The 16,515-nt window shown below is 40.5% G+C and overlaps 1 protein-coding gene across 1 annotated transcript; it reads right to left on the reverse strand.

Moving 5' to 3' along the window:
• Nucleotides 1–683: 683 nt before the first annotated feature.
• On the reverse strand, nt 684–16,515 carry sppl2 (signal peptide peptidase-like 2). The gene is made up of 15 exons (XM_083992291.1): nt 16,409–16,515; nt 14,814–14,930; nt 13,709–13,891; nt 13,485–13,574; nt 12,606–12,745; nt 10,763–10,905; nt 8,567–8,663; nt 8,094–8,210; nt 7,591–7,672; nt 6,627–6,701; nt 6,465–6,527; nt 6,196–6,295; nt 5,485–5,562; nt 3,888–4,048; nt 684–3,041 (listed from the first exon to the last, which is right to left on the reverse strand). The coding sequence occupies exons 1-15, from the start codon at nt 16,454–16,456 to the stop codon at nt 2,850–2,852; spliced, it is 1,686 nt and encodes a 561-aa protein (XP_083848417.1). The 5' UTR covers nt 16,457–16,515; the 3' UTR covers nt 684–2,849.

Genomic DNA, 16,515 nt, shown 5'->3' on the forward strand with positions numbered 1-16,515 from the left:
AACGCTTTTTCACTGCTGGAGCACTGTGATGAAAAGACACATTGAGACTCAGTCAAACCACTGCAGGAGGCCGAGTTATGCTCAGCATCAACATATCAAAGCACATTTAAACATTTAAACACTTTTAATCCTGTGTAATAATGACAAAAGAGGTGACAAATATCCCCGGGAAACACAGTCATCCTCCAACAACTCCTGGACATTTGTTGGAAAAACGTATCTCACCTTTTTGGTCTTTACCCTCAAGATTTCCTGGAGGGAAGTGGCAAAAATCATTTGAAAGACTGTGTTTCAATATCAATTTATCATTCACAACTCTCCATCTAGGAAATATGGCGGATCATGGATTGAGTAAAACTGATATTTATCTTCTTAGGATCTTGCAGGCTTCAAGTAAAAAAGTTACGCTACGGATACTAAATTGTAAAACAATTGCATGTCCATCCTAGAGCATATTAATTACTTAATCCCACTCCAAAAAGATTTGGGTGAAAAACGATGGCAGAAATGTCATGTTTGGCCCATGTCTGAGTGTTGTGTACGATATTTTGTCTTTTCAATACACAGATCACCCCTGGACCTCAAATTTGTGTAACTGTTCAGTGTTTTGTGTACTAAAATATGAAAATAATCTATAAATAAAGAGTTTTTTTGTTTTTCTAAAAAAAAAGAGGCGACAAATATCAAATACAATGTTTGTTTATTATATGTTTTCCTCAACAGAGGCATTAAAAACCACTTGGTGACAACAAACTATACTGGTGAATGAATAATCCCATGACCTGGAAAACACTGCTCCATTGAATCAGCAAGGGCAAACATCCAGACAACAAAGCTGCTGTCACTTGACCTCGGACCAAGTTGCTTTTTTTTTTTTTCTCTCACCTTTAACCTGCAACTTTGCAACTTTTACACACAGATCCGGCTTTAACAGGCCTCAGAATGAAAATGAGAAATATGTCTGTACTGGTGTCCAGGGTGAGGGGACTGCTGACTCCCCCCCTCCTCCCCGATACACTGATACTGTTTAAACCCTTATGATTATACATTAACATATACAGACATGAACCAACCACTTCTGTCAGCACATGAATTAAAAAATATTGTGCAAATGCTTCATATAAACTAAATCTAGGAACATTGGTAACCCAAACTTGTCTCTCGCTCCTCCTCCTGTAGCACCTCACCGCGGCTGCAGATCTTATGTTTTTTTTTGTAAAAAGCAACTTTTACACATGACACATTCTGCTTCAGCTCCCACCACAGACATTGTAAGGCCAAAAACCAGCTCTTTAAGACAATATGAATAGAATAACTACTTCAGGGGGGAACAAAACTGCGATGGTCTGCGCCTTTTTTTAAACTGTCGCACCATTAATAATGTACAAAGTCTGCACTGTCTGTGATTATACACTAGATCTTATACAAAGGGCAAAAAATAAAAATTAAAGCATGCAAAATTAAATATGTCAAAAAATTAAATGTGGAAAAAACGTCAACAAATGCTTCAGTTATAAAATTAAAACAAAACATTGAAAAGCTTTGGCTCAGTCGACCATGACAGCACCACATTTTAAAGGTCCTGAAACTCTTCAGTCATCTCTGCTGTGCTTCATGTTCCAGCTCCGTAGTCTATAGTAGTTCAGTTTTAGTGTAAATCAGCTTGTTATGCAGCGTGCAGTTTCTCTACTTCAATTTTTCAAACTTTTCTGAACCGTGCCGTCTTGTGGCACACAACTCATACAAACAAGTTCATCTTAAGCATTGCGAGACCTTTGAGGCCAGGTCACACAGGACAAGGGGGAACAGCAACATATCTGTTTCTAGAGGCTCGGCGACACAGCGACGGCTGACAGTTAACTTGCTGTAGAAGTTTCCCACCTAGTCCTAACACATTAACCAACCCAGTCAATCAGAATTAATATTTCCTCTTTGATTAATCAAGAGATGGTAAAAGGAAATTCATCAGTCAGTCAGTGAAATGTCAGGAAATTGTGATGTTAACAGTTCTTATCTATGCACGTCCCAATTCAGTCAAAAACTGAAACACATTCAGTTTAATTTGTTGTGCGACAGAAAAACTTTAAATCCTCACGTTATCCGAATAAATCATTTTCTGTTGATCCACTAAGTGTTGCAGCTTTATGATTTTTGCATTGCAATTACTCCTCTTTTATAGCTCCACTTCCCTGTTTATGTGTTTTGAAAAGTAAGCTGAAAAATTTTGCACCTCTGAAGGACCGACACTGATGCATGAACTGTTTTTTTTTTTTTTTTTGCCATTTCAAACTCTGGTGTGACTTTAGCATCTCCAACAGCCTCGGCCGAGTGTCTGTGTTTCGGGTTTCTAAAGTTTAAAGCTTGAACAGCCTCCAGATGTGTCTGTTTGTTCCCTTTGCAGGTGGTTTAGACCAGAAACACTCAGATCCTTCAGTAAAAGCACCAGTGGATTAAATGTAGTGGAGGGAGGAGCCGTCAAATCAATGTAGTGGGAGAAGCATAAAGTAAAATACCTAACTATTGTGCTATATGATTAAATGTACTGAATTAGGTTTCACCGCTGGTCCGGACTGCACAATAGTTAGGCAGAGGAAGGTGTTGGGGCGTCTGTGCTGGTTTTTCGATGCCTCGACCTCGTGTCCGACCGTGTTGCCCTGCTGAGCCACCAGCCTTTAAAAAAAACAAAAAACAACCTGCAGATCTCCTCTGCTCTTCCCTTCGCACCAAGTGCAAATAAATGTCTGTACTTAAAACGTCCGTTGACTTTGACACAATGTAGAAAAAAAAAACTCAATAAAAAAAAAAAAAAAACATGAAGTGAAATGAGAAATGCCACATGAGAAGTCCTTTCAGTTAGATTTGTCTTTGTCTTCGTTGTTCTCCGCCGGGGCCGTTTCCTGAGGCGAGTGCAGGGGCGAGGCTTCGCTCTGAGCGGCGGCGGCTTCTGACTGTGGCTGTGGCGGCTCCGGTTTAGCTGACGGCCCCTCTGTCTGCGGCACCGCCGTTTGTGTACAGTTGATCGGTGCGAGTGCTATGGCAGGCTGCGAGGGACAAACAACAAAACAAAAAAAGAAACAGAGGTCATGTGAGATGACTGAAATGTGTCACACAGAAAAAAACTACATTTAATACAAACACAGAGGAGCTAAGAGAAGACGCACACAAAGTATACAGTCATTCCTCTGTCCACAAGTAGATTCATTTTTATCATCACATCTTCTGTCAATTTATTTCTGTGTTTCACATTGTTGTCAGAGGTATTCCTGTAGTCAGAAAGAGAACCGGCCCAGATGTGAATCATGGAAAAGAAATAAATCCACAGGAGGGGGGTCAGGGGGGGTTGGAGCTGATGAAACCTGACAGATAACAACATACTAACCAAAGCTTTCTAAGAAATAACACCACCTCATTCTAGTAACCCGCTCTGCTAAGCCTTCACACACACACACACACACTTACAAAAAAACGTCTACTTATTGATAAAAAATGAAGCCTACGATAAATCAGGGGGTTGTAATGGTGAAGAGTAAAGTAGCCCAGATATAATACCTGCAGTGACATTCACAGACAGCTGAGCCCTCAGCAGCAGACTAGAGCACACCCACAGTAAAATGAAGGGCAAGGAGCAGCGATGGGAGGGAGGGAGGGAGGGAGGGAGGGGAGGGGAGGGAGGAGGGGAGGGAGGAGGGGAGGGACAGTACAACAGAAAGAGGCAGTTGGAACGAATGGAATTATTTAAAGGGTTTTACTCAACTTGAAATTCACTTTACTCTGCATGTTATTTAACTCTATTTCGATTTTTTTGTGTTTTTGTTTTTTCTTTTTCTTTTTTTTTTAAAGTCTTTTTGTTCTTCGGCAGTAGGCAGTCATATCAAACTGGTATTCACCACAAATCCACTTCCAGTCCAGAACTGGGGCAACTCCCTGCGCCACAGCGCTACAGTGAGGCTGGTGAGCAGAGTGCAAGGCACCAGGTAGAGCAGCGCCGGCTGACCCATCTGCATCAGGGCCAGCGCCACGAAGGTGATGAGCAGGCCGATGCCGTAAGCTGACGGGGACAGAGAGAGAGACAAAGAGACAAGCAATCAATTAATCATTCAAATTCAGGTGTCTCGCTCACCCAGGCACAGTGCAAATCCAGTACAGTACAAGCAATGACAGGACAATAAAAACAGACGAGACAGAACAGTACAAGGCCAACCTAGTGTGCAATATAAAAACAGGATAAAATGTAACTTACTACTTGTGATTTTATTCTATATCTTCATAGATAGTATCTATGAAGATATAGAATAAAATCACAGTAAAAGTGCATGATAAGAGCTCTGTAAAAACTATAAATAGAATAAAAAATGGCTATTTAAAGCAGAAGTATAGCGATCTGGTCGTTTTGGCTAACTTCCTGTCAGCCGATGGAGTCAGCAGTCCCCGCCCTCGTCCCTACGTCACCACATTCACGCGCATCCCTTGGCTGCACACACAGAGAGGACCGCCCCTTTATGCCGTTCTCTCTCCTCATTGGATAAAGGTTGTAGGATACAAGGAACGTTTTCTCCTCGGCTTACAGCAGAGCAGAGTGACTGACAGAGCCGTGTTTCAGACCAAACACTCTATATAAGTGATTGCCGTCAGAAGATATAACTATTTAAGACTTATATTAACACAAACATTCCGCTTACTTCTGCTTTAATAGCAGACTGATAAAAAATTATCAAACAGATTCCTACAAATACCGTACAAACCCATTTTAAAGGGAAACTATGGAAGTCTGGTCGCTTTTTCCACTGTTTTGCTAACCCTCCTCCCGGCCATGTGTGTTTGTTTTCAACAGAGCCAGCGAGAAATCAATCCCCGGAGCGGTAAATAACGTTATAGTTTAGTTCAACTTTATCGTCCACCTTCGTGGAAATTTGTCTTTGGCTTCCCACATTAAATTACAGTACACACAGACAACCCATACAAGTGGACAAGAAATAACAACAAATAGCAGCAGCAAAAGGTTGAATAAAAACAAAACACAAACCTACTTAAACTCAGGCACAGGTCCCTCCAGTGCCTGTTTTGCATAACCTGTACAAAACCATTGCTCTATCCTGTTTTTAAAATCTGTCTTAGCTGTGAAAACTCTATACGTCTAAACTCCTTCTCCTTTACTATATAATCCACTTCTCCTCTCAAGAATGCAAGGGTTAGGTGGACACCAGGTGGAAAGCAGAGAGCCTCCATTCTCCCTCATAACAAGTTATAAGTCATTTATTTAACGATCACAATTACTTTGAAGCTGTTTAATTACGATAAAAAATCATGCATAGTTCCTCTTTAAACATTATCCAGAGAGACATACTTGTATTTCAAGAGAAAAGCTGCTCCTTCTACTTCAATAACAAGACATTAAAACAGCTTTAGCGTCGGTCCCAGCCAGGTAATGCTCATCATGACAGTGCAGTAACATTTCACCAATTACAACTTGAGCTGGGTACGTACCGATCGTACAGGCCACAAAGTAGATCCTGGAGGACTGTGTTAAAATGTCAAACCTGTGACAGTAAGCCACCAGCAGACCTGAGAGAAAAACACATTACATACTCATCAAACTCTGTCATCGGGAAATAATATACTGTTACAGTACATTGCATCTCAATTAATTAGAATATCAATGGAAAAGTCTATTTCCTTTTTTATTTAAGTCAAACAGCCCCAACCAAGTATTGAGTGCATATAGATGGACATACTTTTTCAGAAGGCCAACATTTCCATGTAAAAAATATTTTTTTAATTGGTCTTTTGTAATATTCAAATCTTTCAAGATACTGAATTTTATGTCTTCATTAAATGTGAGCCATAATCATTACAATTAAAGGAAATTAAATAAATAAAGACATGAAATGTTTCATTCTGTGTGTAATGGATCCATATAATGTATTAGTTTCACTTTTTGAAGTGAATTACTGACATAAATAAACTTTTCCATGATATTCTAATTTATTGAGACGCACCTGTATACTATAAACTATAACACTATTGTGCAGTTTTTAAGTTATAAAAACCAAATGTTGCATTTACATAGCATCAAATCTGAAGCCATTGTGGGTGTCGACGTGTTCTGCGCTCATGTAGTTAGAAACCACATTAATCTGTTAATCTCTCAGTCTTTCGTGTGGTGTGGCGTGGCGGTGTGATGACTCATTTCATTACCTGGTACTAAGATATCGCCGAAGCCCAGGAGGGAGAAGGGCCGGTCGCAAAGAGCCAGGGGAGAGAAGTTTAACCTCGGCACTTTGAGCACCATGGGGAGCTGCAGAAAACACAAGCATCAGTGTTGTTAACAACCACTTTCCCTCCGAGCTGAAAGCAGCATTTAGAGACACAGGAGCGGTGGTAAATATAAGTCTTGGGTTTCTTGAACTCGTCTTAAACCCCACTCCACCCAAAAGGGAGTTGAGGAATTTAAAAAACAAGCTCACCTTTTCATGCGTGGAGGAGTCAGAGGGACCAGCCGCTACCTCCACCATTATACTCTCTCCACTCTGTGGGGAAAAAGGCCGAAAGAAATGTAAGTATGACACAGTAAAAACAGACTGCAGACGCATGTGAATAAGTTTGAGTGAAAATTGTTTTTGACATACCTTTGTAAATAAAGGTGTAATAAATACGAAGAAAACATCATAGACAAACAGGACTGACAGTAGTAAAGTGCAGGCCTGTAGAAGACAAAGACAAATACATTATGTTTTTTTTTTCTCCAGTACAACACCAAAGTACAACACCATTAAACAAACACTTTCTGTAGTGTGTGATCGAGGTTTGGAGTCTGGAGTCATTTTTATTCATTTATTTTCTCCCTGACCTTATTATATGCACATGTAATATACAGCTCTGGAAAAAATAAAAGAGACCGCTCCAAAATGTTCTTAATAAATCAGCCTTATCTCTACATGTATGGCAGCCATCGTTTCCAGTGTCTGTTGAACTCCAACACAAGCACCTCACTCTACTTAGCTGATCACCTGAACCAAATCATATTTAATGAGGAAGATTATAAATAATAAAAAACACTGCTGCGATTAAAAATTGGGATTATTCCACCATTGTTGATTTCTAAACTCTTCCTAAGTTTAAAAAGTAGTGTTGTGTTGTTTTAAAATGAATATGAACTTGTTGAACTTTTTTGTTATTTTGACCTGTTGCCATTTTCTGCAAATAAATGCTGTAAATGACAATATTTCTATTTCCAATTTGGGAGAAATTTTGTCAGTAGGTTATAGAATGAAACAAACGTGTTCATTTTACTCAAACACATACCTATGCATATTAAAACCAGAGGAACTGATCATTTTGAAGTGGTCTCTTAATTTTTTTCACCAGAGCTGTATATGTACATATATTTGCATATATAATTTGTTACTATTTATTTTATTATATTTATTTATTTTACTTATTCCTATATCTTTATTATTTTAGTTTTGTTGTTTACTTATAATATGTGAATATATATCTTATGATTTATTGTTCTAACATTGACTAAATGAAAAGTTAATCACAAAAAAAAAAAAAAACACTTTCCACATTGTTATGGTTTTTGTATCCCACCTTAAATGTGGGCAGTCTGACTGTTTTGAGCATGTAGAGACAGAAGGCGATCCCCAGGGCGTCCTGCAACACCCACGCCCACCTGGACGACACATAACACACAACACACCAGTCTGAGTCAGCAAACACCATCATCACATAAATACCATCAACATGTTATCGCACACAGACAAGAGGACAAAGTTGCCATTATGTCACGCAACACAACAAACAACACTCAACTGTGGAGAGAAGACCTGTTTGTAAACTAACGCTCTCAGGTGTGGGCGGACTTCTGCAGGACTAACAGAGTACACTTAATACACAAATAAAATACTTTTTTAACATAAACTGAACTTTTATATGCCGCAACACTGTCTCTGTGTCTTTATATCTTCATGCTACAACTTTAAACACTTTTATGACAAAGATTTGCACATGCATTAAAGAGTGGGTCGTAAATAACTAAGACACTTTAATTTATAAATGCATGTGACTAAAAGTGTGTGTTTGTTTGTACTCACTGGTCTTCGTTGCGAAACACCATCCAGGTGATGCTGACACCGATGCAGAAGGCCGACAGCAGCAACATGCGGATCTGTGGCCGCTTGTGCAAGTACGGCAGGTTGTTCTCTGGGATCCTGTGGTCAAAACAAGTCCCACAAATCAAGAAATATGACAACAGAAAAGATATTAGCTTTGAATAAAAGTCAATCTGACAGCCACCACCTAATATCTTAAGCTAGTCAAGTTTCAACTGTTCAAAAGCAAACATCTATACCAAATGTACCAGTGTAAATGTATAATAAACATTTAACTGAGTACGCCTTAAAAACTGGTTGACAGCAGTTTGTCTTAGTTGTTTAAGGTTTATAAGTAGATAAATTTGTGGACAAGCCTTACAGAAGAGATCTAACTCCATGAGATTCAGGACAAATACAGTAGGTGCTGACAGACATGGGAACAGTTGTTATGAAACCATCATGTGTAGTCTCACCTGCACTTGCAGAAAGGAAGTCTCCTGACGAAAGGCCACAGGCAGCTGTACAGGCCGACGGAGGAGGCCACACAGAAGATGGCAATGACCCAGATGGCTGAACAGTGAGGGAGGTGAGAGATTAGTGTCTTATTATCTATTCAGAAAATACACTTTTTTTGTTGTTGCTACGTTTGCTCTTTGACAAAGTGAGCCCTTAAATGTCTGAATAGTGGTGTCAGTTTAATCACTTTAAGTGCAGCTTTCCAACCACTGAGCGAAAGTGCAACAGTGACTGAAAAAGCACCGAGCTTGTTTCAGCAGCTATCAGTTTAATCTATTTATCAGTGAAATGTTATCTGAGCCATTAGGCTCCTTTTCACACACTCAGAGGGTTCACACATCCAACAGCAGCCACAGCTGCACGAAGACGAGGTGAGGAGGAGACGTTGGATAACAAAGTGAGATAATAATTCACTAATTTCATTAACGCCAAGTGTCGTGCGAGTCTGATATCAGATATTGTTCTTTAGCTGCTAAAACCACATTGCACACAGACAGGCCAGGTGTCAGGAATCCTAATAGAGTAGTCTATGATTTATTAGGCTTTTATTTTATTGCTGATACAAAATGAACCACACTCCTGCAGATACCTTTATTAGTTTAAAGAGGAACTATGTAAGTTCGGTTGCTTTTCCACTGTTTTGCTAACCCTCCTCCTGGCCATGTGCATTTGTTTACAACAAAGCCGGTGAGAAATCAATCAATAGAGATGTAGATAATGTTACATATTATATACGACGTGTATATTTGTGGAGTTTATTCTGTCATAAACAAAAGATTACGGGTTACGGGGCGTGTTTGTGCCGCGGTGCTGCAGGGACGAGAGCTGCGACACCAGGCCGGAGGTTGGTTTTCAGCCCAGAGGCGCAGAGAGCCTCCATTCTCCCTCGTAACAAGTTGAGCCATTTATGAAACCATCACAATAACCCCAAATCTGTTTAATTAAATCCTGCATAGTTCCTCTTTAAATGTCATCTTGTAATATTGGACATCGTTGGACACAGTTGACAGTGTTTCCTAAACAGCCACTACATCCATCCAGCTTCAAAACCAGAGAAGACAGATGACAGCGGAGTCGCATTGATCCAGGCTTGTGTCAGTCACAACGAAGCCTCCAGTTAAAATTATTTGGCGCACAAGGAAAACACTTTTGGTCGTCTGCTCTGCTCTGCTGCACACACGGCCTGAATCTGTGCCAGACCCACAATGAGACATATAGAAGGATTTATGTACCCGTTTATGCTTTCACTTCGAGTGGCAGTAAAGTTTAGTCTCATGTTTTTAACTAACCTATTGTGTCTTATATTTTTGACTAACCCATTGAGCTTAAAGAAAACTGGAACTTGTACTTGTAAGCAAACCCTATAGATTTGTGTTGAGCTTAATTCATAATGCAGTAAATACCAGTATCCTGTTTGCTCATTCAGAGGCACAGCATGAGCAGCACAGAGCCACAGAGACATCTCCAAGGCCGAAGGGAGGTGAGAGACCTGTGAGGCCTCCTGAATAGAAACATTGTGCAGAAGGGTTTTGAATTATCTGTATTATGGCCTTGGACTCTCAGACACCTGGGACAAAAAGTTATGGCAGTGTAGGGAGGATTCCTGTTGTGTTTCAGGTCCAGACTTTGATGAGACCAACCTGTGCCAGCCTGAGCGCACCAACGAAGGGAGGGCTAAGTCTAAACCACAGCCACTCCCCACCTGTTTTTGACCAATACGAATTAATTACACACACACACATAGTGCAAAGTATTAAATATCAATGTAAAGCTTTTGTCTAGAGGCAGATGACGGAGAATTCTCGCTCTCCTGGCATGGTGGTTGCAGCAGCTAACTGCTTGCAGACTGCAGACTGCGATTTCTTGAACAGGAGAGTTTGTTGTATCTGATTCGTTTGATGATCCAATTTTAATAAATAGTTAACTAGCACATCGTTGTTTGTCCTCTCTTGGAATAAACAAACACGCATGTCAGTTTTCCTGTTTTCAACCTGACATCACAGAGAAGTGGATCCAGCCGCAGCCTTTTCCCGTCTAATTCTGCACCAGAGTCGAGTCTTTGAGCAGGACCTGAAGTCTGTGTGTTATTATCATGTGTGTGTTCGGATCGATGGCCTGTGAGTGTCTCGGTGTCTTGGTGTCTTGTGTCGTACCCAGGCGGTCGTAGAAAAAGTAGAGGAGCACCAACATGCTGCAGCACATGACCACGAACACACAGATCATGATGGGGGTGACGTCCACCGTCTCCTCGTCCTGCTTCTCTGCGCCGTCGTCCCGCTTGTGCTTCATGTAGCGCCTGCGGGGGGGTGAGAGCAGCAGAGAGAAAAGTCGGCATCTGGGACGTTGGGAGCGCGTTCATAACTCTACAGCCCAGTGATCGGCGCCTACAAAGGCACATCCTCCTCCTCCTCCTGTGCTGCCAACTTCACAAAGCAAAGCAGAGACACAGTTTGCCAGCTCTCCTTTTCATTCGTTTCTTTGAACGGTTTTCACTGATGCTTTGTGACTCGCCGAAGCAGCCAGGATGACCATCGGACCATCCACAGTCAATATTTACCATCATTTAGCTGCCTGGGTGATTCACTTCATTCCCCAAGTTCAAAACGCACACACACAAACACACAGTCGTACTCCAAAATGTTGTTTTTTTTCCGCCTGTGGTCCCCGTGCGTCAGAGACCCCGTCTGACTGTGCCCTCAATCACCTTGGCAACTCCGTCAGTAAAGATAGACTGCGATTGGCTCGAGCAGATGAGTCACTCGTACGGCCTCAAATAAACAGCGCTGCCCTTTAGAGGAGTTGCAGGGGTAACAATGCAGTTTGAAAAAGAAGAGACTGAAACAAATGTACTTCGTCAAGAAAGCTATGACTAATTTTCCCCAGGGATGACTCTCCCGATAAATTAACTTTGATTTAAATTTAGCATTCAGGACTAAGAGCATGGTATGTGCAGGCAGGAGGGACTCTGTGTCCTGTCATAACGCGCTCTAATGAGTTGTGTAGAAGAAAATATGGAGCTAAAAACTGTATTATGCAACCTACATAAAATGAAAAAACAAGCAATATCCAGCAATTATCATGATTTTTATCCCTTAAAGGACAGATCTTTATCTACATAATGCTACTTTTATATTACTTACTGGAACCGGATTGGGATGGATCAAGAAATTCTTTTACATTTGAATATATGAAAATAAAACACTGCTAAATATGTATTTGTAATAATAAAAGTTTAGCTGCTAGAAAAGCAATCACAAAGAAATGGCTTAAGCCAGCATCCAATTTGTTGATGAATGGTATGATATCATTTACGATATATTTGTGATGGAAAGAATCACTTTTTCAATGAGGCTTCAGCAATCAAAATTCAAAGACATGTGGAAGCCATGGAAAAGTTATATTGGTAAAAGTATATCGTTTTTTTGAGATGTTCTTGGTTAATTATTTATTTCCTTGTATTATTATAAATAGAAAAAACTCCATGTTCATGTGTTAAAAAGAAAAGCGGTAACCCTTTAATTAACAGGGTGCTAATCACGTGATAATGTCAAGAAATAACAACTAATGTCTAGAAAGAGCCTAGAAATAACGGTCAATTTCATAGTAATGTCGAGAAATATGGCCACAAAATAATGATTGATGGCGTAGAAACAGCCCAGAAATAACGGTTAATTGAAAGGACTTGATGGAGAAAAATTCTGGCCTTTCCCAAAAAATTCAAAGCATGAAAAGCATGTGTAATCTTTTGCCTTAATGAAAAACATTACGTGATAATGTCAAGTAATAGCCTAGAAATAACAGTCAATTTCATAGTAATGTAATTAGCAGCCTCTAAATTAAAGGGTTACCAAAAAAGCTTTTAAAAAGAAAAATAAATAAATAAAACACTGATATTAAGCAGAGTTAAACTTGAGGTTTATCACTAATTATACTGTCGAAACCTGCAAATCAGGTGGAGTCAGCGCCCCACTCTGTCCCTCCATCGTGTCGACTTACTTCTTACAGTCTCTGCTGCCGGCCCAGTAGCCTCCGATGGCAACGGTTCCTACTGCCATCAGGAAGATGATCACCATGTTGTAGTCTAACACCGGCTCATTGGGTGCATACATGGCCACCAGTTGTCCTTTACCGAAGGTCTGCAGAGTCAGAAACAGCATTAGGTCAGACAGGTATACAGTCAGTCAGTGCCTCCACCAATCAGAGATGCTTCCTCACCCTGGATAATATAAAATACTGTCAGTTTAAAGGGATAGTTCAACATTTTGGCAAATTGGCCCATTGCCATAATCCCTATAGTCATAGCAGCAGTAGGTTCGTTACCTTTAATTGTCGGTGCAAGCTATTTTTAGATCGGCGGAGCAGAGCTGCGAGCTGCTCAGAGCTACGCTACGGAGGCTCATGGGATTTCTTGGTTTCCCTCATCAAACTCATCAAATACACAATCTAACAACTCCAAAACGCTCTCGTGGACAAGTTGTGACCTGCACATTCACCACACTATGAGATAATAACGGAGCGTTACAAGACGGAGTTGTTTTCGAGGCAAATGCAGAGACTGCTTGCCGAAAAACTGTCCCTGAAGGCAACGCACATCAGCGGTTTTGCATGAATTTACCTCGAAAACAACTCTGTCTACTCCTAAAACTATAGGGATTATGGTAATGAGCCAATTTGTGCCATATTTAAAGAAGTATGTTTATAACATTCGTAAACTATCATGTTCACAAATATCGGATGGAAAACCTGAAAACATGGAGCATCTGGCCCTGAAAACAGACATGGCGATCAGCACGGTGAGCGGTTCATCCCTCCGTCTCTCGTGACGAGACAGGTAAACTTGACTGTGGTGTCTGTGTCAACTAGCCAGCCTCTCACCTTGCTTATGTCCAGCATGTCAGAGTAGCTGAGCAATGCTACGGGAATAGAAATCTCCTCATACTGAGTCTTGTTTCCCGCTGGTGGCGTCTGCAGAGACAAACACACAAAACAAACAAACAAAAAAAACATGTGTTTTTATTTACTGAGCAACAAAAGTCCAGTCCAGTCTTGATGCATAATGCAATGGCCTGAAAATGATTTTAAGTTATATTCAGGGTTACCAGTCTGTCCTTGCTGACAATGAGCAGGCCCTTGGCGCCATTAATCTGGGCCAGGCGGACCTTTTCATAGAAAGTGCAGTTGCCCCTCATCACCATGGGGATGCGATTCGGGAAGCCTCCCTCTGGGACTTCAGAGGCCGAGCACAGGACCGATGTTGTCAGGTCATAGATCGGGAGACGCGACTGCAAAACAAAACGGTTCATCGTGTTCAACGGCTGGAGGATTCATTTGAATGTCATTTCTGAAACAACTGGATGTTATTGTTCTTTTCAAAAAAAAAAAAAAAAAACCCTCTTGAATCAGCAGCAACGAGCTGGAGCATTCCTGTCATACCAGTTTAGTTCATGATAATCGATTTATGAAAATACTTCATGAATTATTAAAGCAGAAGTAAGCGATCCGGTCGTTTTGGCTAACTTCTTGTCAGTCGATGGAGTTAGCAGTCCCCGCCCTCGTCGTGGATCTATTGGTCCTCGTCCCTACGTCACCACATTCAGGCGCATCCCTTGGCTGCACACACAGCCCTTCATGCCGTTCTCTCTCCTCATTGGATAAAGGTTGTAGGATACAAGGAAGTATACAAGAAGTTTTCTCCTCGGCTTACAGCAGAGCAGAGTGACTGACAGACCCGTGTTTCAGACCAAACACTCTATGTAAGTGATTGCCGTCGGAAGATATAACTATTTAAGACCTATATTAACACAGATATTCCGCTTACTTCTGCTTTAAAGCTTTGCATTATGGACTTGGCTTGTTTTTTTTCCTAATGATAAAATTATATACAAAAATAAAACCCTGTTGTAAATGTTCGAACTTTCTGGCGACCAAGATGCTGTAATTCATGCATTTATTTCCTCCTGAGTGGATTACTCTATTGTAACTCATTTTACTGAATTCAGACAGAAAGACCTTTAACGTGTGCAGTTTGTTCAAAATCCAAAAAGGCACAGCAGCCTGTACTGTATGTGGATTCCTGAAAAACACATTGATTCATCTTATATTTGTGTGACTAATAATATCTATGTAATCTAAATAATAATAGGAGGATTTTAATGTCAATAAATCGAACATGGTTGCAGCTCTTGATGATCACAAGTGACTTACCGCCTTGTTAAGGTCCTGAGGTAGACGCGCCCACTGCGAGTTGAAGAATATGCAGTAATCCTTTCCCTTGCTCTTGCCCTGGTCACTGACATGGGCCATGCCATATTCTCCCACCACCTGTCAACGACACAGCAACGTTAGTGTCACGCCACAAACTTTGATTTTGGATCATATACAGAAACGTTATTTCCAGCAGCACCAGAACAGCGGATGCCATTTCACCTGCAGCCTGATAATGACGTTGGTTTTGTAGAAGTGGTGTGGCTGGTTTATAGATCTACACAACACATCAATCACATCAGGATATAAAGGGATCCAACTTATTCCACAAAAGGGCTGCAATTGATTATTATTTTCATTATTGGCTAATCTGTTAACCTGCTTATTTACATGATGAGTCAATTACTCTGTAAGCCCATGGTAATCTCTTCAAATGCCTTGTTTTGTCTGGCAGTGGTTTAAAAATAGGTAGCAGGTAGTACCATTTTACATTTTAGCTCCTAAATTACTTAATAACCACAAATGTATTTCATTTATGAGATTTTCTGTCTCTCGCTTGATTCATCAATCAGAACATATTTTTTGTTTTACAGACATGTCATATAAAAATTATAGAACAACGGAAATAAATTACAAAACTGCACACATTAGACCGCATAATGGATATCAACGTAAATTAAATCATACAACAAGAATTAAAAAAAATAAATATTTACCATTATTTTATACATGAAATTCATCAATAACTTGTTGCCATGTTCCATAAATAATCCCTGATCTCATGTTCACAGTTTCATGTTATTTTGTCCCTCTTCTGTGGTTTGTTTTCTCTCTCTCATGTGTCCACAGATGTATCTCTTGTATTACAGCCACTTGTAACATCACATTAACTAATTAATTTGAAGACTGGCTATAAAAAAAATGTATTTTTTACTAGGGGGTTGTACTTTGCGAACATTTACACGCACATGTTTGCTGTTTATAGTTTTATTATTTCAACGAAAGCCGATCCAAACCGGGGCAACAATAACTATGATCTGAAATACTTTGAGAACACTTTCCATCTATAACAACAAAGAGGGAGTCTTATTCCTATTTTGTTGTTCAAATCAGAGAAGACTGACTTAGTGGGTCAAGGTACAGTTGTTCTGTATAGTTTCACTATTTCACCCAGACACATTATAATCAACTAAATATTTTTAGCTGTATAAAAGTGGATGTATAAGACGCGTTGTCATCTCCTTCTGTAGCCTAAAGTGAGCTGTTTGCTACCAGTCCTCGGTGCTGTCTGCAGTTTTGACACTAAAACACGGTCTGTTATGACACTGTGCCTCAGCGATGATGTGGTGAATCAGCGATAATCTCACTACATTACTGGTCTGGTGCATCTGAAGGTGAGTGATGAGCAGGTTTCAGGGGCCCACGGTGATCATCACCGCAAGCTAACACTTATAGCATCCCAGCTACGACTCCCCGGAACACGGCGAGCAAAGAAAGAAAGAAAAAACTCTCCATTTTTTGTCAAACACGTGTCATTACCTTACATAAACGCACAGATAAAGAATTTTCGGTAAATTAAAGGCGGTCTCTCTCACCTTTTGGACGAGAAAAGCGGCCCATAGCAGTGTTTCAGGGACCCTCATGATGCTTAGCTCGTTGTTGTTTCCCCCATCAACCACCACCGTCCTGCAGCTCCGCCAGA

The sequence above is a fragment of the Trachurus trachurus genome (genome assembly GCF_905171665.1).
Source record: "Trachurus trachurus genome assembly, chromosome: 17".
NCBI lineage: Eukaryota > Metazoa > Chordata > Actinopteri > Carangiformes > Carangidae > Trachurus > Trachurus trachurus.